Below are 23,645 nucleotides of genomic sequence, written 5' to 3' on the forward strand. Positions count from 1 at the left end.
TACTCCTGAAACATTCAACAATAGTGATACATTTGATTTACTGATCGATTGATTGATTGATTTTTTGCTCAATGTCATGCATGGTGGTTGGCAAAAGCCTTCTCCCGTATACAGCAATAGACTCGATACTAAGCACAACCGACAACCATAATACACCGGCATACAATAACTATAGCTACACAAGCTTATTTACTAAAGTAAAAGTGCTCCAACAGAGGATATAAATTGTCTGAGTAACAAATCAATTAGCTAGTATTGACTGTCAATAATGAATTGGGCACCCTGGCAGTCTACCTTAATATCCCAGTTAGAGCAGATACAACAAAGAGCAGCCCGGTTTGTGACCAATACATACACACGTGACCCTACTGTTAGCGTAACTAACCTTATGGACCAGCTGGACTGTGAAAGCAGACGATTAAAATTAAGATTATATCCATGATGTACAAAATTATCCACAATGAAATTGATATCCCATTTGATTTGTATACTAACTTTGCAACATATTCCAGTACAAGAAATTATCATCCTTTTAACCTCCTATCATTGCAAGCATCAAAGACCTCATATCAGTCCTCATTTTTCCCAGCAACAATTTCACTTTGGAATGATTTACCTAACCTAGCTAAAGACTCTAATCCACTTGAAGTATTTAAATCTATAATTAAATTATAATTTACTTATTGTATTGAATTATTATTTTTGTGATTTGTCTGTACATTTTTCTTCATTTCTGAAGTTGTACAGTATAGGTAAATAAATAAAATAAAAGTAATTGCTGAGAAAGAGCATGCAGCAGGTGACAGAACACTTGTAGTGGCGGATCCAAACAAGAGAAAGAACGTGATAGCCGAGGCGATAGCTATACTTAGCTGTAAAATGTCACTCATCAATGTGATTGGAGTGAATTATGGCTAGCTAGAATGCCGGATGAAGTTGAGATTGATTCGGTTTCAGCTTTCGTCATCACCGGGGGCACTATTTTAACAGATAGTCTCGCCGCGTAGCCAGACCGATTTTTTTCTTTTATGTGGGAATCGTTTCCCGACGCCCACACAAAAGAAAAACGCGGTCCGGATACGCGTGACTATTTAACAGCTAGTGCAAATTGTAGTGGCATCCCTGGGGGTGTAAAGGTTCTCTTACTCTGCTCAAAGAAAGCTCACGCGCTGCAAACTATAACTTCCCGCAATTAAGGAGAAAATGTGCAAGGTTAACTCTATTATACAAGATTATCCACAACCTAACTGAAATACCTAACAGCTACTTACCAACATTATCACCTGTAACCACTACAAGATCTGATCATGAACAAAAATTCCTACACTATCATACATCAATAGACAACTATAAGTACTCATTTTTTCCAAGAACAACACCAGAATGGAATGGACTACATCATCAATCAACAAACTATTGACAGCTTCAAACAATTATTATACAATCACTTTTAATTTTTTTAATGTACATTAGCACTTATGCCCCAGGCGGGCTCTGCTAATTAAACAATATAATAACTATTTTTTTGCGGTAGTCTCGCGGCGCCGCGAGACTATTTTTGCTGATGCGCGTAAATAAGGGCGCCAAAATTCTTAGCTAAAAGTCTGCCTACCATATGTCGGATTAGTCGGATTATACAACATCTATTGATTAGATTATCACAATTATCCCGCGTAAACCGGTACAACCAGTATGTGTTACATATTAACATACGTTACATCATTAGAATCACGTGTATGCATGCATGAAGTCTGTTCATACCACACCATATTACAGGTATCTTTCAACAAAGATGGCGCATTGGACAGATTACGCAAAGTTACGATTGGAGGGAGTAAAGAAAACAAAGAGGAAAGAAACGTTAGGAAAAGGCTCCTATGGTCGCGTGATAGAAGTGTCCGTGAATGGGACGATATGCGCAGCTAAAGTGATACACGAGATATTAGTAGAGGAGGTGGGGAGGAAAGATTTCGAGGCTACAGAGAGGCTATTTCTCAACGAATGCGTTAACAGTAGTCGAATGCTACATCCTAACGTAGTGCAGTTTCTGGGAATTTATTATCCCTCCCCTAAGGATAAGCTCCCGTGGCTTATAATGGAGATGATGTACACTAACTTGACCAGTTTGATAGAGAAATATAAAACTACTGACCTACCTCTTCATATCAAGTTGTCAATATTGGTGGACACCTCACAAGGTCTTCAATACCTTCACAGTCGAGACATCATCCACAGGGACCTGTCCTCTAATAACGTACTTCTTACACAACAGTGGGTTGCTAAAATTGCTGATTTTGGAATGGCTAAGATAGTTTCGATTGACTTGAGCAAATACACTCGAGCACCAGGGACACAGCCATTTATGTCCCTGGAGGCTCTTTCAGTCCAGCCAAGGTACAGCAAGCCACTTGATGTGTTTTCACTAGGTTGTGTCTCATTGCATGTGATCAGCATGCAGTACCCAATTCCTACAGATCAAATAAAGAGAGATCATTCAACGGGAAAAAGAGTTGTGCTGTCAGAAGTTGAGAGGCGGGAGAAATATTTAGCTAAGATGATTAGTGGGTCTCTTCTTAAGCAAATAACAGTTAGTTGCTTACAAGATGAACCAGAATACAGGCCGACTATTGAAAGGGTTACTAAAGAGCTGCATCGAATAAAGAACTCTGCTTTGGAACAATCCAGATATTCCAAATTCAATATTGTTGACTTGCTGATATGTTTATCAGATAAAGAGAAATATATGGTTACACTCCGTACAGAGTTAAGAAGCTTTGACAGTTATAAAAAGACAACACAAACCCAGATTAAAGAATTAGAAACACGTTTACAGACAGTCACAGAGGAGTTAAACGCACAAAAGGACTTAAACAAACGTCAACAAAAGACTATTGATGTTCTGAGAAAGAGTACCATTGCTGAGCCAAAGTATGAAAAAAGCACTGTCCTTAGTAATAATACTACCTCAACCGGCAATAAGCTTCTACCACCAATTGCAAGCTCATCCGTTGATGTCCAGCCGAAATCAGCTAGAGATTTGTTTATGACAATTCCAAGCAACCAAAGAATGGAGCCTTTAGTCCCTTACAAACATACATCTTGTATTCCTCCCACTATGGAAATATCAGGTCCTCCTCCTTCTCTTGATTATAAAGACTACCTGGATGGGGGTGAGGTGACTAGCACCAGTGAAGGTGCAACTAATGCCAGTGTCAGAAGGAGAAGGAGGTAGAGTCAAGAAGGAAACAACTTCGTCATCAATCAGACGAGGCTTTGTCTATGCTATCTGTAAGAAAGTGTTATCCACAAGTATATGTGTACTTTTGTGTCTGTTAGTTCTGTTTGTAGTGTCATTGATTTTAAATTGATGTGTATAACTTCATGTATATATCATATAGGTATATTTGTACAATACTTTTATACGTTTTGTAATAATATACTTTCATGATCCTCTACTGAGATGCATCTGTGCATGCTGTCTATGATTTGTTGACAATTTACATTAAATAAATATTTGAACTTCAAAATTGTGCTAATAACAGATTTTTAAAAGCAATAATGTTCAAATAGGTTTCCTGAGGTTCTGGAATCCCATATAAGGTTTGAATCAGGAATACTATAGTTACACTATTGAAGGTTTGGAGCAGCACAAAGCACAAAGGTACAGAAAAAGACAAAATCACTAACAATTTACTGTAGTATGGCTAACAGAATGTTGATTCGAATTCCTCAGAAGGGAGAACAGGAGTAAACATGCAACTGCAAAGAAAAAAATCTTTACAGAGTTATCATAATTATTGAGATATATAATTGAGCTGTCGAACTACTCTAATTGAACATTCATAGAGATCCATATCTATAACAGATTTTATTTATTATATTGGTATAAAAAAGTGAGATCCTCCAGATGCTGACAAGGTTTAAATTTTACAATGCTTGAAATTTAATAAACTTTAATACTGTTTAAAACATACCATTTTACAGAGTTTCTGATCTACTGATGCTAACTATGTCATACTTTTACCAACAGAGATTGGTCTACCGAATCTTTATGATTAGCTTCAAGTATTTAGCTAGCTTTATAACTAGTCATTATTCTAGTAGAGTGGCATAGCACCAAAAAATGGGCGTTTCGTGCACTTTGTGATACAATTATGAAACTTTCCACACAAATTGTACTCCTTGTGACATTTTTTTTTGATATAGAGCCATCACAGATCAGACCTTTGGGCCATTTTTTCACTGAAAATTAATTATTTTTGTCTATCCCCCTGAGGAATTATTTTACACTGTTAAAACATGGTATCAAATTAAAGGTGTTGATCTAAGAACTATATTGACTTTTCTTTTCTTTGAAGTTTGTATCTCATTCCACTACAAAGTTATGATCATTTTTGAAAGTCATAAAATTCTTTGTCCTTGGGGTGTAAATTACTAATGGGCAAGTAATTCATAGAATTTCATGGTTAATATAAATGATCATAACTTTGAAATGCAATCACCTATTGACTTCGAATAAAAGCCGAGTAGTTCACCCTTAATTTGAAAATGATGCCTCAGGGAGATAAAGACAAAACAATGAAATTTTCAATACAAAAATGGCTGTAAAGGTCACCAAAGGTCAAATATGCGATGGCTGTATATCCAAAAAATTATGTCACAAGGAATACAACATATATGGACCTCAGCAGACCAAGGGGGGGCTTCAGCCCCCTAGCCCCCCCTTTCCGCCGCCTATGTCAAAAAGTGCACAACTATCGCACTATGCCGCTCTACTATTCAGTTACTTTATCAACTCTTTAATTGCTTCATCATAGCTACTTGGCATTTATCCTTAATACTCACTATTATCACCACCTTCTATATCCTCTTCTGTTTGCTCTGTAGTCTTGGAAGGTTTACTGTTATGTCAATAACAAGAATCAACAGGGGCGGAGAATAGTACTCTAAGTTGGAAGGGAGGGGAGGGCTTTGACATAAATTTGTAAAGATACATCTCTATATAGCTAGCTATAGTATGTACGCGTTGAGCTGGATCTTCAGAAACATTTAATAACTCAGGGATGCAATTGCACATGATCTTGAAATTTGGCTCATTTGCAGCACTGCTTGACCTGCTAAAAATATTTCAAAATCTTTTTGTCAAAATGTCTGACACAATATTTATAACCAATCAAAATTTTCACCATACATTTCCTATAGGGAAACCATAAAAGTACTGTGCCCATTACAGCTCTCTCCCGAACTTGTAATGGAACCAAACCATACGTGTCTGTTGTTGACACCCTTGCTGTCAGTACTAATCATCTGGTTGGCTGAAATGTTAACTCACTTGATAAAAAATCCACTTTTTAGCTGTTTTTCAGGATCCAGCTCAACTTGTACATACTTATAGCATCTTGTTTAATGCTTCAACTGAATGTTCTATTAGTCTAAGAGTATCTTGATCTTACACTCTCAAAAATACTTGCGATCCTTGAGCTAGTTTTATTGCAAAAATAGTGAAGCATCAGTTAGCAGATGAGCATTGGTGAGTATAATTTGTGTGCTATTTATTTATTAACTGGGCAGACATACTCCAAAGAAATCACACATGCACACACAAAATACACAGCAAACAGTTAGATAGACAATAAGTAATTAGTAAATGTATCTATGTTTTCTGATTCTATCAGTGACAGATACTGGCAAGCTGTTCCAATCTTTGATTGTTCTTGAAAAAAAAGAATGCTGGTAATAACTGGACCATGTACTGGGTTGGATAAAGTGGTAAGTGTGGTGGTGTCTGGTGGATCATTGAGTTGGCAAGAAATATGCATGAATGAACAATCCTGATAAGTTGTTGATCCCTTTATAAAATGTTTGTAGTTGACCAATTCTTTGTCTAGATTCAAGTGACGGCCAATCCAAAATCTCTAGCATATCAGTTACACTGCTAAGTCTATTATAGTCAGACAGTGCCCACCAAGCAGCTCTACGATGGACCTTTTCTAGGGATAAGATGTCATTTTGTTGGTATGGGCCCCAGACTGATGCTGCATACTCTAAAACAGGACGAACTATAGTAAGGTAGGTGGAGGCTTTAACTGAAGGAGAAAAGTTACTCAAGTTGTGTTGAAAACTCTGCCAAATGTGCTCATTACTTGATCAAACTTTAATAATCACTTTAGGTCAAGGTAAGGTACAACAAAAATCCAGTGCTTTTATACTTACAAGATTGTGTAGATCTAGCTAGATTGTTCTAGAATGTACTACAGTACTTACATTGTATTGCAACACATTACAGTCAGCAGTGACACCTACAAAAACAGCTACACTCAGCAATCAACAAAAATCAAGAAGTGTGAATAAATAAGCTCAGCTAATTCTGCAGATTACTTTACAATTTCAGCAAATTATGTAACAATCTATATAGTGCACTATATAGATTGTTACATAATTGTTACATAATATGCATAATAGTTTGTCTCAAGTGACTATCATCCAACAAGTTGCATCTTAAAAAAAGTTGAATAGTTGTGATGCTTTTGCAGTATAGTTCTAGTAATATGATTAGTTATATCCTATGGGTTTATACAGTAGTTGTAGTTAAGGAAGAATCTAGTTGCCTAAGGGCTGGACAGTTGTTCTGAAGTAAGCCCAGCCCCAAAGGGGTTTCTAGAAACCCCGCCCCTGGACTATAGTGCTACTCATTACAATATATCCCCTAGTACATTCGCAGAATTGTACGAAACAGCGAGTGAAGTTTCCAACTGATTTTTGATTGTACACTTCCGAACACTACAGCCTTTTTTTGTTTTTACTGTGACAGTTGTTATAATAATATGTCCTTTCATATTGACAGGTCTATATACATTAAGCCTGTATTTACATCCTCAGTTGTTACATAATCTTGTTTACTGAGTAATGCATGGTCACCAGCCTATAATTGTGCACGTTTGTAAAATATTCTTCAAATCACAAAAATAATGCATATATTTTACATAGTTTCTAATTCAAATACAAAATCAAATAGTTATATCAGTAAGTCTACTATTATATACAACAGAATCTAAATCTACAAACCATTCACATAAGTTGACTGAATATGTATAACTCCGGCCCAGTTGGTCAATCAAGATGGCTTTCAAATAAAAGCCTTGCTCATTGCATAGTCTAGCTTCTATGTCACTGCTAGTTGTTGCATTTAATTCACGGTAAAACCATGGTTGCATAGGGAGGTCACAGCAATTGCTAGTAATACAACCAGACCTATCCCACAACACGTCATTAAGGTAATATGCAGTATGATCAGCTATATCAGCAGCTCCTGATTCACAGTAATAGTTAGTTGCTACAAAAGGGGGTGGGGGTGATCCTCCTCCTGCAGCACAAGGACAATTATAAATATATGCAGTACGATTATCATATTCTCCTGCAATGTAAGTCCAAATATGCTGACGAGGATTACCATAGGTGATCAGTAATCCATCAGCATAGTAACCATCATGCAATTGTTCTTTGATTTCTAATATGGTATCCATGGAAGGCTACTGGTATGCCTTTCTGATATCCTCTTGCTCTGTCACACACCCTCTGGTAACGTGTTCCATTAGTGGAGAAGAAGGTAGAGGTGCATGCTACATGATCATCACTATCTGGACAACAAAAGCTAACACCAGACACAGTTTCTTTCTGCCATCCACTGGGACAATTATCTCCTTCACTGATATCAATATTGACAATGCTTTTCATCCTCCACCCACACCAGCACATGTGGGTATAAAATCTCCAGCAGTAAATGCAGCAGCAGTTGCAACCATATTACAGAAGACCATTGGTTGTCACTAATGCGATAATATCCTGACTTTTCACCAGTTTCAGGATTGTTGCTGTAGATATCCTCACAAGATGATCCAGAATAAGTCATCCCACAATATACCCTAGTGGGTCCATCAGTGATCCAGTAATATCCTGACCATTCATGTGATTCAAGGTTCTTATTGTAAATGTCCTCACAAGAATTACCAGAGATTTAAAATGATACACGCTGCATTGATTATCAGTAGCCTTCACCAGTTTAGTGAAAATAATGTAATAGACTGCCAACATCATCATCAGTAGTGAACAATCGTACACTAGAACTATAAACCAGAGTATATGATGCTTGCTGCTGGGAAGTCTTATTTATAATAGCTGAACAAAGAGGTTACTGTACACTGGATAATTATATTAGTGATGGGAATTTTCAGCAAGTGCCCACTGTTAGGTTGGGCATGTGATAATCACTGACAACTGTCTAACAGCTAGTCTAAAAAGTAGAGAATAAGTAGCAGAAGTGTATGTACGTATAGTGGCATTATTGCAATTACATATCTTAATGCATTAGAAGCACCGTAACATACTCTACAGTAACTACGTACGCATATTTAATTACCCAAAAAAGCAGTTTCGATTCAGACATGAAACAAATGCAGTAGTACCAACCTTTGATCATAAGATCAACATGTAGCATTGAGTTATATAAGGTTGGAAAACAATTTATGTACATGCATGGTATCACAAAATAGCAATTCCAACAGTTTTCACTAGGAACTTCACAATTTAACATTCAAGAGCTGGTTTAGGAGTTTAAAAATCCAGATGCTTAGTAGGAAAATATTACATGCCCATCAAGTCGAAAATACTGTATGTACCATGCACATACTCACAGAAGAATTCAATACTGACTATAAACAGAGCAACCTTTATTTTTATGCACTGTATATGAAGGACCCTGTACCTTTCGGAGAGCATTGAAATTCAGTCATGATTCATATAAACTTCCTTTAGTCTTCAGCCATTGGTAAATAACAATATAGCTAGTGCTACTATGTATTAAATTTCACACTCTGATATATAATATATATATATGAGTTTTGATAATTATATAACACAAGCCAAACACTGGCAAGAACAGGTAGTTACAGTTTACACTATAGTCTTATGCCTATGCAATGTCACAGGGTTTTCCTACACATACAGGTACTAAAAGAGTATTTCTACCTTTATTCACAACTTATAGCTATAGGTTACCATACTTTACCTTCAGTAACATTCACAACCTGTGGTACTCTACATACCAGTACCTCACAACCTGAGGTACTCTACCTTCAGTAATATTCACAACTTACAGGTACTCTACCTCATCCAATAATTGTTGGCTAACAAACCACTAAATCTCAGCAACCATAGGATATTACTAAATCCAATTTACACAGTACCTGTAAAGTAAATGATATAACAGAAAATGTACTTATTTTGTGGATAAATTAAGTTACCACCTGATCTGGGATTTGCATTCAGCATAGTTCTCAGGTTCAGGTTTCTGACTCCCTGTGCCTCAGGCTAATTTGTTGTCTCCCTGCAGGTCCCTAAAGAGGGATAGCTGAACAATAATAACAATGATGATCGTAATGATGTTTAACTTCAAGCTTGAGATTTAAAAGTAAGTGAATTTGCAAAATCAGAGAATGTTGGCATAATGTAAAGTTGTAGCTAAGTGTCATTAATTTATAGAATTATATATAGATAACAATGATACATCTGTAAATGTTCGTGCTAAATAGAGGAGAAAGTGCAATACATTATTATTGTTCTTGTTGTGTGTGGTCAAATATATACATAGATTTGTCACAGCCGGCTTTGAAAAACTGCATTTGGAGTAGTGGACAGCTTATATAGTGAAGCAATGTAGCTAGTGCAAAAATTGGCATTTCATGCACTTTGTGAAACTTTTGAATTAACTCCTGGTGACTATTTTTTTGATATAGTTCCACTGTAGATTTTGCCTTTGGCAACCTTTTGCATTGAAAATTCATCATTTTTGTGTATTTATCTCTCTGGGGCATTATTTTACACACTGCTAACTTGAACCATGTTTTCAAATTGAAGGTGTTCTAAGAAACAATAAGAATTTTGCTATAAGTTAATAGCTTGTTCTATATACTGCAAGGTTATGATGATTACTTTTATACTCATAAAATTTGCTGAGTTTATTAGCCTTGCATACTATTGGGTAGTAAACTTTATTATAGAATTTTATAACTTTGGAATGAAATCATCTATTGACTTCAAATAAATCTAGGTTGTCTCAGCAAGATCTTTAATCTGAAACCATGTTTGTTAACAGTGTAAAATAATGCCTCGGGGAGATATAGACAATTTTCGATACAAAAATGGCTGCAAAGGTTACCAAAGGTAAAATTTGCAATGGCACCATATCAAATAAATGTAACAAGAGGTACAATTTAAGCAATTATTCTATTATTGTAGAATATGTGTCTTGGTCTGACAACACTTTTTGCTTTCCAATTGGCTTAACTTGAAAATCATTACTTGTCTTGTGAATAGGAAACTTTGTCAACTTAAAACTGTTGCATGGCAGCATATCATTATGAGAAAGTTATGACTTAACAAACTTTGACATCTGAAGAAGATTTTGCCCAACCGGGTCACTATTAACCTCCAGAATGATCTGTATCTAGCTAACAGGAGAACACAAAACTTTACAGTCTTAATTTCCCGGCCAGGCCAATTAATTTTGTCTACACACATATTATAGCACTGTACAGTGTACACTCCTGACAATGCAACAATTAAGATACATATATAAATTCTTAACACATGTACTGCTAGATCATGAGATTTGTAGGTATGTAAGCCCTCCTAGCAAACTTTAGATGTCACATCAACCAATCTTTAAATCACTGTGTTTTTTACATACCTATACAATGAGCTGAGCTATATAACCATTTGTACAAATTGAGACCAAAATCCTTATGTCTAGGGAAACTTTCAATGATGCGACATTTATTGGCACTCAAAAATTGTGTTGCATTAAGTCCAGATGATTTTGAAAGTTACATAATAATATGCTATTGGTGTAGCAAACGGTGTTAGATTATGGTGGTATTATAAGATTAGAGAGGTCATTTCCACTGTACAAACATACTTGATGATTTTAACATAAATCTTGAGACCAGTTAGGCAGCTATGTGCAAAATACAACCTGTTATAAACTAGCTGCCAGTTGCAAGTTACCAATGTTTGTCATTTGGATGTAACTAGTGCTAAAATTGATCCTTAGTAATCACATGTGTCAATTATGCCAGCTAAAGGGGCATAATATACGTAGGCAGGTAAAAAACATTGGAATAATGCCACCATAATAATATAGGCGCAATATAGTTTGTGCATTGGAACTACAACGCTGCACATCTTACATGAAGTAGATTAGCATTAAAAGTGCAGGCATGTAAGCTATAGTAGTCTCTGTTTATGATTAGGTATAAGGGTCTAAATTGTCCAAAAGATCAATCGCCACATGTTCAGTTCCGATATGAAAGTTATAGAAATTTAAACAATGGGTCAGTGTGTGCATGTGTGTTTGTGTGTGTGTGTGCATTGTGTGTGTGTGTGTGTGTGTGTGCACACATGCGAGTGTGTAGGCACCATACACAAATACCAGCCTGGTATGAATGGTTCCAAGTCCAATGTCAGGTTATGCTCAGTTGCAATTGCTTTTGTTTCCTTGAGCAAGAAGCTTTACTCACATGCAGATTGCTCCAGTCTACTTAACTGCTTAAATGGAGACCTGCATGGTGTCAACTAGTTGTAACATCAGTGGGTTCCTGGTATTAACCATGGAGGCAAATCATGCTGCAAATGCCAACTGTCCATATATCACACAAAATCCAGATGCCCACACCTTCACCTATTAGACACGGTCCTGCGGGTTACTAGTCCTGCCCCAGGGGGGTTTGCCTGTGATAACCTGATCTAGTAGCACACAGCCTGCATATATAGCCTAAAGACACAATTAATAAATGCTAAACTGAAACCATGCCATTATGCAGATCTAGCTTACCTGACAGCAACCCAGTGTGAAAACCAGATGAGGTAAACCCAAAAGGAAGAGAATTATGTATACCGTTTATGAAGTGACATATTATTATATATACCACGAGGCTTAAAACTGTAAGTTTACTATTAAAGCTGCACTGCTCTAGACTAGAAGGTCTTGCTTATTCATAATAAACATCACAAAATATGAAATAGTAATAATTATAAATCCATAAATATATGGCAAAAAATGCATGTAAATAGATGGCATGCACTGGGTTTATAGTAGTACATATATAGTGGTTGTGTGTAGTTGTACTGTACATTGTAGTATTTTGTGTAATTATACTGTATATCGTAATAGGATGTTCTGTATATCATTAGAGTTTTACTGTATTATATCAAAGCAATGACCAATCTAAATAGCACATTTACAGATATCATGTCCAACACACTACTTGTTAACCGATGCAGACCCATCTAACTGCTCTTTATTGGACTTTCTCATTATTGCCAAATATTTTTGGTGTGATCCCATACAGTTGTGGCATATTCCGAGCACTGTCTTAGTAAGCAGATTCTTTGACTCTCTACTAGCACATTTGTGTAGTGTGCGCTTGATAATTAACATTAAGAACTTTTAGTATAACGATTTACTAGACAGAGTTTTTCTGCAAATACGCTCTGTTGATACGTAGTAAATTCCCCTATGTAGGTTGGAGGTGATGTTGTTAGGGAACAATAATAAAAAATGTTCAACAGCATAAAAATAATAGTACGACAGCGTAGTGCAAATATTGTGTCATATGTGATACAATTATACTGATTGTTGTTCTAATTAGGTTGTTGTGTGGTAATGTGTTATTCATGCGCAAAATGATCTACCTAATGTGTATATAGCCTATTATGGGCTCTGCTGCAGTACTATTATGCTGAGTATTAGTACTTTAGCTATAGCTATACCATTATGATCTGTTGCTTTACATTCGCACTATCTGAATAATTTAAAGAATATTGCTTATAAAAATTGCAGCTTATACCTACTATTAATACTATGATTGCTGTGTTAACATGAATTAGTGTTCATGAATGATTGTGTATCAATTTTTACTATTCCATTACCCTTTGCAGCTAGCAACATTCTCCAAGCCATTTTTACTCTTTGTAGCTATGTAGACAGTAAATATTCCTATTGTGGGGCAATATCTGGCTACCATAATTATGTATCTGTCAATTTATTATGTGAAAATACCACATGCAAATGGATATTATATTGATATTAATCAAACACTACAGTAGTATTGTTTAAGGGATTGCCACAAATTTTGCCCAAATGTTTTCAGGAATTTCCCAAAATTTCCACCTATTATACTCTTCAGTGTTCCTATTGTGCCTGCATCATGCTCCTAGGTGTGTAACATTTCTTACAATTATCTTGGAACATTTCAGTTAGTAAATGCTTTATAGAGTATTTCACTACAAAGTCATTAGTGACTGTTCTATTAGAGGGTATTGATCCTAGGAGCTAATCACAATGCAGTTGACTGCTCTATTAGAGAGTATCAATCTATTTTCATAGAATTAAGTTGCGAGTTTGAAATGTCCATTAAAAATTTATTTATTGCTTTATGCATGGTGTTACACACCAAAGGTCTGATGGTAACATGTGCCAACAGCCATTTTGTACAATACATTATCATACTTATTTACTTATATGTACACATACATACAGTTTCTACAGATAGTTCAGATTTGAGGTGGGTGGATGTGACTGTAGCATAAGGGCACGGATAGTACAATGTGCAGTTGTTACAAATTAGTTAGAAAATGATCCCAGAGAAATGTTATCAGTTTCGATTTTAGCAAATGAAATGATAAGTCCAAATTAAGGATGGGCATGGTGTTCCAGAGAGTTGGTAATCTATGAAAATAACAATGTCTTGACACATTATTTAAATGATGAGGGATAATCAGTTTGTTTTTGGCACTAGACCTGGTGTTAGTGGAACTAACGTTGATGTAATCATGAATATTGTACTGTTTAGTTTGTATCTTGATTGATTTGATTGCAAATAATACTATCTTGTAACTCCAACAAGTACATCAGGGAAAGTATCCTTAGTTTATTAAGCAGATTTTGTAGCTACTGATGTATCATTCAATAGATATTGGGTGGCACAGTACTGAATTTGTGTTCAATAGTCAAGATATTATTCATCAGATGTGGATGCCATACTTGGGTGCAATAGAGTAGATGAGATCAAACCATTGAGACATAATGTGACCATTGTAGAGGTAGAGTGGGTAGAAACAATAGTATGATGTATTAGCCCCAATACCTTATAGGCATGAGCAGAAATAAACATATAGTACTTGTCCCAACTTAAGTTTGCAGATAATTATAAGCCCTAAGTGTTTGTGTGAGTCATTGAGTGGTATAGTCATATCCGAAATGGCGTAGGTGGTCAAACTTACATTTAGCTAAATGATAGATGTACAAACTTTTAAGATTAAAATCCAGGTCTGTCTCCCTAGGCCAAGTAAATAAAGCAATGATATCTTCTTGTAGGGAAAGTCAGATACAGTACAGATGTGCATGAAACACTTAGAATCATTGACAGATTTCAAGAGCTGGCTTTGATGTCATGTCATTAATATAGACTAAAAATATCAAGGGTCTGAGTATACTACCCTTAGGCACACCCGAAAGAACTGGCAATAAATATTGATACAGACATTTTAATAACAATCTGTCAGATAGTCCCTAAACCAAGCCCAGAGCACACCAGTTATTCCAACACAGACCACAGTTTGGTAAGCAAAACGGCATAACATATGGTATCAAAGGCTTTGATGATGTCAAAATAGACCGCATCAGTTTGTGAGGGTCTAGATCTGTTCATTAAGAAAATTAGCATCTGCTGTAATTAACGTTGAACAATTTTAGGTGAAGCCAAATTGAGAAGGAGCGATGAATTTACTGATGTGAGAGATAATTTTGTTATAGATTAATCTCTCCAATACTTTGGAAGTGTTGGATAGCAGTGAGATTAGACGATAATGTCTTACAGAACATTGGTCGCCGGCTTTGAAAATGGGCACTACTTTATGAAGTTTCCAACTAGATGATGCAGGTGCTTATACAGAGCTCCAGCACAGCTTTGTAGCTACCACTCTGGGGTGATTTTATCAATACCACAAGATTTGTTGATATGTAGGAAGTGAGGGCTTCATAAACATCAGCAACAGTAGTAAAGGAGTGTATAGATTCATGTATGGCTGAGACATTATGAAAGTTTGTAGGTGTTTTGGATGAATCGTGAGAAACAGAGTGGAAATACTGATTAAACAGATTAGCTTTGCTAGAGTCACTGCTGGCAGTTAAAGAGTTGAAGTTCATGACTGGAGGATTATTATTAGGCTTAGTGATAGATTTTAGATATTTGAATACTTTGTTGTTGTTAGTTAAGGCATAATTGTTTATGAGATGAGATGAGATTCATAATTCTGTTAGCTGTTTTCATTTTGTCTTGTAGGGAATTCTCAAGGGTATTATAAGCATGATAATGATGCCTATATCTTAAGGTGAAAAGTTCTAAGATTTTTGATGCAGTACCTTATATCTGATTTGAACCATTTGGGATGTCTATCTGAATGAATTTTATTTACAGGAATAAACAGTTGCATGGTGATATTCAATGATGTATATGCCATATTTATTCAACGTCATCACTTGAAAAGCATGATGTAAAGTCAGAACGATACAGATAGTCATGTAAACCTTGATAGTCACCTCTGGAATAATTAAATGTAAAGTAAGTAGTTGACTTAGAGGATATTGTAACACTTGTAGACAGTGAAAAGGTAATGTTGAAGTGATCAGATGGTAGGAGTTGAATAACTTGAGTTGTAGGTCGGAAATATAGTCATCTAGATTAGTAAGAACCAGGTCTAGTATGTTACGATGATTATGGGTAGGTGTACGTGTCAATGAGTTGATTATATGCTGGTATATTTGATGCAGGACTAGCCACAATACTGAGCAGTGCTCGCCAAAATGCCTTCTCTAAAAACCACACACCCTAGAAACATTTTAAGGGGCAAAAAGAAGAGTCTTTAAAGTTGAATATAGCACATTATATAAACCCGACCGGCATTGAATTTTTTTTTTTTAATTGTCCAAATGGTAATAGAATGGTTAGTTATAATTAATTGTAGTACTATTTGACTGGCTAATTTATATATTATCCCACCATCTTTTTGTTCAAGTGTTTAACACAATAATTGCAGTTAATGACCTATCAAAAATAAACACACTGCCCATTATGACCCTGTCCTGAACTTGTAATGGAGCCAAACCACACATGTCAGTCTGTTGTTGACAACTTTACTGTCACCACTATCTAGTTGGCTGAAAGGTTAATTCATTTGTGAAAAAAATCCATTTTTCTTTTAGTTGTTTTTCAGGATTCATCTCAACTTGTAACCCAAGGTGGGATTGTAGCAATAAGCAGAAGTGTAACTGTCTAAGATTGTTCAGTATAGCAGTAGTAGTAGAACAATAACATAGTAGCTACAGTGAAACTTGTCACTGCATATAAGTCAATGTGTTGGTCATTTACAAAGCGACCTGTCTAATGCAACCACCTGTAGCTGCTTAATATTTATGGTCAAAGGCAATGAGTTCCACTTTATCACTCAATGTTCTATTAGAGTATCCTAACACAACTAGACAAACTGTTTGGATATCTACGCTTATGATTATCCAGCCAGCCATTACTCTGTGGCTGCACAAACTCAGTTACAGTATGTATATTATATAAACTCAATTGATTTAATAAAATACCATTAACAAAAATGAAATAATTAGAGTCAGTTGCTCATCTCTCCAGCACATTTAAGTTAACTTTCAGGGACACATAAGACTGGTAATCCTTTGGTGTAAGTGTTGCTAATCCTGGAAGGTCTATATCCTAATAAGGAATAAACAGAAAATTATACAATTAACACTGATTTCAATCAAGAGAGCTCATCATACAGTACTGTATTTTAGGGATAATGGAGGTTTGCACTTTTCAAAAAAAGGTTGACCAGCTCACAATACCTTTGTGATGCCTTGGCAGAAGTGGTGGGGTACAACCAAGTCCCTAAATACTGTACTGTACCTTCAGTGTTACCTGAATGCTTCCAATAGGTTGGTACAAAATTTAAAAAAAAAAAAAAAAATTCTTCAGTAGAATTTTCTACTGAGGTCTCAGACAAGCATAACTCAATAATGGCTAAGACTACGGGCACTATTTGACATCGCTTCAGCTCGACAGGTGCCATTTGGCATACCGCAGTACATAAAACAATAGCATCATGGGCTTACCTTTGCCCTCCTTTGTGTCCCAGTTATCTTTGCTGGAAGCTCAAGGTGTCAATTCACTGTAGTGTGTGATTACTTCCCTACAATGGGAATCGTTATTGCCAGGAAAGCAGCATAGATTATATATTCGTTACTGTTTAGATTAGATTAAAAACTAACTAACAAGTATTGCATTTCCATTTTTTTTATTGTATTGCATTTTGCATTTTAGTTTATTGTTTAGTTAGATTAGTTAGTTAGTTTAGATTAAATTAGATTATGGCATAGATTATATATTTGGTAACAAATATATAATCTATGCAAGCAGTCAGTTAAAATAAGAATCTTGTTGGAGGGGCTTGAGGCTGCTCTGAAGAAATTTTTGGGCTTAGTTATGCCTAACCAATACTAACAAACTGTTATGAAGGAAAGTGAGGCTGGTTTGGGTGATATTTGTGGACAAGAAAGCTCCAGGATCCCCACTATACATTGCCGTATGATACATGTCCAAATGTTAGTCATGTAATCAAGTTTGTGGGCAGCGTACTTACATCCATTGCATCATCCACCATCGCCTTGGTATCCAGGTATTCAAAGTGAATTTTTAATATAGAGGGTAATTTCTTAGCTGCCTTCTTGTTGCTTGGCTAAACCATTGTAGTCCATAACAACAGTTATAATATGGGTCAGTCATCACATACCTTCAGTAACACTGCTTGAAAATCAACTGGTAGACCATATCTGTTGAGGATAATGTTACTATAACATGTGTAGTGGATGTATTTGAATGTTGTTGTATATAGCTAGTATGTGAAGTATGAAATTGTGTATTCAATTATCTGAACCCCAATACTCTCAGGCCATGGTAAAAGTGTTCAGATAAGTGAATTGTTTGGATAACTGAGGCCTGTACATTTATAAATACAAAAGTTGAATTACTCAAAATACTCTAATAGAATAGTCATTTCCAATCACTGGTGAGGATCGGGTCTACTATACACACATATTCATAGTGAGAGTGTGTACACTGAAATCGTCCTTAGTGACTACCACTCCAATATCACTACCATTAGTACATACAGTAGGTTTCATAAAGAAAGCGATAATGTTTTGAAATTTATAAACAAATGTAAAAATCATTTTTATACGTATTCTCCCATTTGGAAATTTCTGCCTGTACGCCAGTCACAGTTATGGTATTTGAATATGATCCACTCAGAAAGAGAAACATCTTAAATCCAGTCCAGTACTGAAATCATTTGGGTAATGGGTCTGACCTGAATGATAAAATATCCAGATTGTGCATTGGATCACATGTATTGATTATGGTGTCTTGCTTGATGGCATGGTGAATGGATCATAGCTGGCAAAAACAAATTTGAAACAAAAGAAGTAGACTGTTGGAGCAGTTTTGTATCAAGTTACAAGACTGTTCTATAAGAGAATTGACTGTTTAATTTGAGTATTTTGATCATCAGTGGTTGGTATCCAACACCTTAGATTTATAGTATAACACAATCACAGATAACCATTTCACATCACCTATATACAATTCTGATCACTCATTGGGAAAGTATTAATTCAGCATGAAAAATACTTCTAGTTGTCTAGTTGAAGCCACACCAATCTAGGTCAGACCCAGATGTGACTAAGTAAAGGTGTGCAATAAGACTAATATTTCAGGCAACACATTGATTGGTAGTTACTGGGTGACTTTTGCATGGTTGAACACTCTACTGGGTAGCTTGTTTGTGGATGAATTCTGTACATGATGACTTGATTGCAGCTGATCTTTCTATGGGGTGATTTGCTTGTAACTGAAATTCTACAGGGTGACTTATGTTTATGCCCGAACTCTCTACATGGTACGAACATAGCTGATATCTGAAACCCTGGAAACCCCCTCAGCATGTCCCTGAGCCTGCAGGCCAAAAATCTGGTATAGTACTGCAACTTTGGCAATTTGGAGTACCAAAAAATGCCACTTTCAGCAACTGAAACTAAACCCCACAATCAATTATTTCAATTTCATAGCTGTCTATAAAAGAGGGAGTACTCATTTAGAAGCTTTGGTTGCAAAAAAAAAAAAAACATTGCCAATTTAGGAACTATGCAACAATTTTGGCAGCTGTCAAAAATGGCAATTATGGATAGCATGAAAACTTTCCAAAAGTGGCATCTTTCACTGCTCAGACATTTTGAGCAGCCTAAAAGTTGCCAAAAGTGTAGGCTGGAAATTGCAATTTCTGAGCAAGTAGAAAGTTGCCATTAATATATGGTCTCGTTAATGGTTTGTTACAGAGCTACCTCTCATACTGCACATAGTTACTGGCACTCCCAGCTCCCATCCTTAATTTAGCGTTTCTAGAATGTACCGTACATTCTAACAATGAGGTAAAAATATATTTAACTGTGGGAAAGTAACAGCACAGGGTCACTGATGATCGAGCTCATGATGCAGTTACCACCACAACGATTTGCACTTGGGTCACGTGATATACAGCTTCCAGTGTTACGTAATTATGTGGTTCAGGGAGTCTGTACATAACTGACGAAAAGGGTTAGCACCCAGTCTCTTTACTAGTAAGCGGGAAAATGTTTTTGAGGTTAGCTAGTATGGGGCTTCTCTGGAATCTAGTTATATATGAATTTCATATATAGATTCCAAGAATTTAAGAGAAGCCCCATATATAGCTACTACCTAAATTTTCCCGCTTACTAGTAAAGAGACTGGGTGATAATAGTCATAATAGATTCCAGGAATTTAAGAGAAGCCCCATAGCTACTACCTAATCTCAAAAAAATTTTCCCCGCTTACTAAAGAGACTGGGTGATATAATAGATTCCAGGGATTTAAGAGAAGCCCCATAGCTACTAGCTAACCTCAAAAACATTTCCCGCTTAGGAGGCATCTCGAGTCCAAACTGATTTTGGTACGCTTAGGGGGCATCTACAAACTGATTTTGGTACACTTAACGTCATAATGACGCTAACTTCAGACCCCCTCCTTAACGTCACACTATGAAAACAATGCATTGGCAATAGAAGCACAAAACGTTATATTCTTTACCTGAAATCATAGTCTACAAACAGTAAGTATAGCTGTTTAATCACGTCACTTTCTCTGTTCTATAGCTGTTTACACTATAACTGCTTTAATAAAAATTAATAACGTCATGGGCTGAACCCCCCTCCCCCCCTTAACGTCATTATCGTTAAGCGTACCAAAATCAGTTTGGAGATGCCCCCTTAACGTCATAATAACGCTAACTTCAGACCCCCCCCCCCCCCCCCCTCCTTAACATCACACTATGAAAACAATGCATTGGCAATAGAAGCACAAAACACTATATTCTTTAGTTACCTGAAAACATAGTCTACAAACAGTACTATGATAGCTGCTTAATCACATCACTTCTCTATTCCTAGCTGTTTACACTATAGCTAACTGCTTTAGTAAAAAATTAATAGCGTCATGGGCTGAACCCCCCCCTTAACGTCATAAAGCATACCAAAATTCCCCCCTTACTTAGTATATAATATCTATGCTAGTAAAGAGACTGGGTGATATGTGTGCGTCAGTAGCCCGTCAGTAGCTCTGTGTGTGTGTAGTTGTTCTGTATAGACTAAATTTCTCTCCAGCAAGCTAAAATGTCGCAGTGGACAGATTACGTGAAGTTACGACTACAAGGAGTGGAGAGAACGGAGAAGAAAAAAGCGTTGGGTCATGGCTCCTATGGTCGCGTGATAGAAGTAACGATGTACGGAACGAGATGCGCGGCAAAAGTCATACACGAGATATTAGTGGAGGAAGTCGGAAAGAAAGATTTCGAGGCTACAGAGAGCCTATTTCTCAACGAATGCGCTAACAGTAGTCGAATGCTGCATCCTAACGTGGTACAGTTCCTGGGAATTTACTATCCCTCTCCTAAGGATAAACTCCCGTGGCTTATAATGGAGATGATGTACACTAACTTGACCAGTTTGATAGAAAAGTATGAAGCTACTGACCTACCTCTTCATATCAAGTTATCAATATTGGTGGATGCCTCACAGGGTCTTCAGTACCTTCACAGTCGAGACATCATCCACAGGGACCTGTCCTCTAATAATATACTTCTTACCAAACACATGGATGCTAAAATTGCTGATTTTGGAATGGCTAAGATGGTGTCTCCTAACTTGAGTAGATACACCCAAGCTCCAGGAACACTACCATTTATGTCGCCAGAGGCTCTTTTTGTTAAACCAAGATATGGCAAGCCACTTGATGTGTTTTCATTAGGTTGTGTGTCTGCCCATGTGATTAGTATGGAGTGGCCAATACCAGCAGATCAAATAAAAGTTCAAATTACTGGGGAAAAAGTGATACGATCAGAAGTAGAAAGACGAGAGGCATATTTAACAAAGATGGTTGACAATTCTCCCCTGAAGAAATTGGCAGAAAAATGCTTACAATATGAGCCAGAAGACAGACCAACTGTTCAGGTGGTCACTCGAGAACTACAATCTATCAAGGCAGGTGCAATGCAGCAGGTCAAGCATGCAAACAATAACATCCTTGAGGTTTTGACCCGTTTGTTTGAACAAGAGCAACTAATTGGTGAATCCAGACAGCAAATTATTGAAAAAGACCAAAAAATAGCCAATCTACAATCCAAGCATGAACAAACTTTGCTGCTGAAAGAAGATCAAATCAAAAGGCTGCAAAGCTCACTCCATGGTGAATTCCAGAAAACTATCAGCATACGACAATCAATGGAATACCAAAAATCCCAAGCTGATCACTCTGCCAAGGCATGTACTAAGCTTACTAAACAACGTGACATACTTTGCAGTGAGTTAGAAAGAGAAAGGAAGCAATTAGATGATTATAAAAGAGAAATTGAAACGTTAAAAGTGCAGAAGAGAGAATGTGAAATACACTTACAGAGAATCACTGAAGACCTAAATAAGCAAAAAGAAATTATCAAACAGCAGAGAGTAGCAACTGATAACATTGTGAGAAATAGCGAACTAGAGTTAAGAAATGTGAAAGGGCAACTTAAAGCTAATCATAAGAAAGAGATTGATAATCTTCAAAGAAAACATGCTAATCAGTTAGCAACCGAATGTGATAAAGTTGGCAAAGAATGCGATGCTTATAAAATGAAACTAGCACAGCTTCAGATTCAGCAAGAAAAATCACAATCTAATAGACACAAGACTAGGAGGACTATCAGAAAGAAACTATCAAGCAAAGTTGGAGTAAAAAATAAGGTTAAAAAATGTAGTGATATGACTAAACCTGTTGCTCCTTATAGCAGAGTCCAGAAATATGATGCCACTCCGACATCCACCACAGATTCTCCTATGAATACACTATATTCGCCGGTGAGCCTATGGCTGTGTGCAAGGTGCGACAAAGTAAATGAAGCAGCCCATACTAACTGTAAAGGATGCAAGATAGTCCGAGGTTACTCAGCAGCCGCAGACTCCTTCTGCAGACCCTGCAAACTTTTGGTCTATATACCAGTGGAGAAAGTAAAGCATAGGACAACATGTCCAAAATGCAAATTACCAACTACTTACTAACAGTCTAGTATAATAGCACACACTGTGTATGTAACTGTAGTTTAGTGGTTTTTCATAATTAAACAAGCTTACCATACCAAGTATTTACCTCAAATTTGAGTCACGTGCTAGTCAATAAATCAGCTGCATAAGTGCTATACTTAAACAAACGTAATGATAAAATTCCCACTTACAATTCAAAGCACATTCATGCTCTAATACAGCTCAGTTATTACAAATAGTATTATGAAGCAATTGAAATGCTTGTGCACTGTTGTATGGCTTTATATGGCTGAAACTTTGGGATGGTTTATTAAGGTAGGTAGGCGTAGTTAATGGGTGTGGGCTTGAATCAGGTATGTTCAAACACCACGATTGGCTATTTCCAGAAAGCCATGCAATTTTGGCAAATGATGCTTTATTATTACCTGTGATTTTATTTCAAACTTAAAATTATTGCCTGGAAATTGTTCATTCAAACCCTTATTATATAAGTTGGTATAAACATGTTGCTTGTATCCTATAACTGCCAAAACTGGCAATTTTCCAATCTGCAGCAAAATCATTATAATTAACTGCCAATTTTGGCAAAACTTTTGGCTATTAGTATATCCAGCAAGATCCAATTTGGGCAAAATTATTAGCTACCTATTGCTAGTTTAATTTTGGCAAAATATAATATGGCCAATTTTGCATGGCAAGGTTACCAAACAGGAAGCCTCCTGGTGCAGAGACTTGCAACACAATGGGTTACTGGGTCATGAACTGTGCATACCTGGTCCCAGAGTATTGAGTTAGACCCACCTGTCCCAGCGTGTCACAATTAAAAACTTTCTTAATTGATGACAATGAGAAAATCCAACAAAGAACACCAAGGGAAGAC

The 23,645-nt window shown here is 36.5% G+C and overlaps 2 protein-coding genes and 1 long non-coding RNA gene across 4 annotated transcripts; 2 read left to right on the forward strand and 1 right to left on the reverse strand.

Moving 5' to 3' along the window:
• Positions 1–1,547: 1,547 nt before the first annotated feature.
• LOC136252908 (probable serine/threonine-protein kinase kinX) lies at positions 1,548–3,453 on the forward strand. Its single transcript, XM_066045500.1, has 2 exons — positions 1,548–1,681; positions 1,777–3,453. Exon 2 carries the CDS (start codon positions 1,793–1,795, stop codon positions 3,230–3,232), a length of 1,440 nt encoding a protein of 479 aa, XP_065901572.1. The 5' UTR covers positions 1,548–1,681; positions 1,777–1,792; the 3' UTR covers positions 3,233–3,453.
• Positions 3,454–16,675: 13,222 nt separating this feature from the next.
• Positions 16,676–20,677, reverse strand: LOC136254016 (uncharacterized). 2 transcript variants are annotated; one of them, XR_010700251.1, is made up of 4 exons: positions 20,574–20,677; positions 17,911–17,950; positions 17,761–17,856; positions 16,676–16,835 (listed from the first exon to the last, which is right to left on the reverse strand). It is a non-coding gene; the product is annotated as an uncharacterized lncRNA (long non-coding RNA). The 2 variants fall into 2 exon arrangements; XR_010700252.1 differs by lacking the exon at positions 20,574–20,677 and adding an exon at positions 20,280–20,387.
• Positions 20,678–20,758: 81 nt separating this feature from the next.
• On the forward strand, positions 20,759–22,870 carry LOC136254012 (probable serine/threonine-protein kinase kinX). The gene has a single exon (XM_066046652.1). It carries the CDS (start codon positions 20,861–20,863, stop codon positions 22,781–22,783), a length of 1,923 nt encoding a protein of 640 aa, XP_065902724.1. The 5' UTR covers positions 20,759–20,860; the 3' UTR covers positions 22,784–22,870.
• The last annotated feature ends 775 nt before the right edge of the window (positions 22,871–23,645 follow it).

Source organism: Dysidea avara, chromosome 4, assembly GCF_963678975.1.
Source record: "Dysidea avara chromosome 4, odDysAvar1.4, whole genome shotgun sequence".
Classification (NCBI taxonomy): Eukaryota; Metazoa; Porifera; class Demospongiae; order Dictyoceratida; family Dysideidae; genus Dysidea; species Dysidea avara.

What these genes read in the sequence shown, in the direction of transcription:
- LOC136252908 (XM_066045500.1), top strand. Translation starts at nt 1,793, where the DNA reads ATGGCGCATTGGACAGATTACGCAAAGTTACGATTGGAGGGAGTAAAG.
- LOC136254012 (XM_066046652.1), top strand. Translation starts at nt 20,861, where the DNA reads ATGTCGCAGTGGACAGATTACGTGAAGTTACGACTACAAGGAGTGGAG.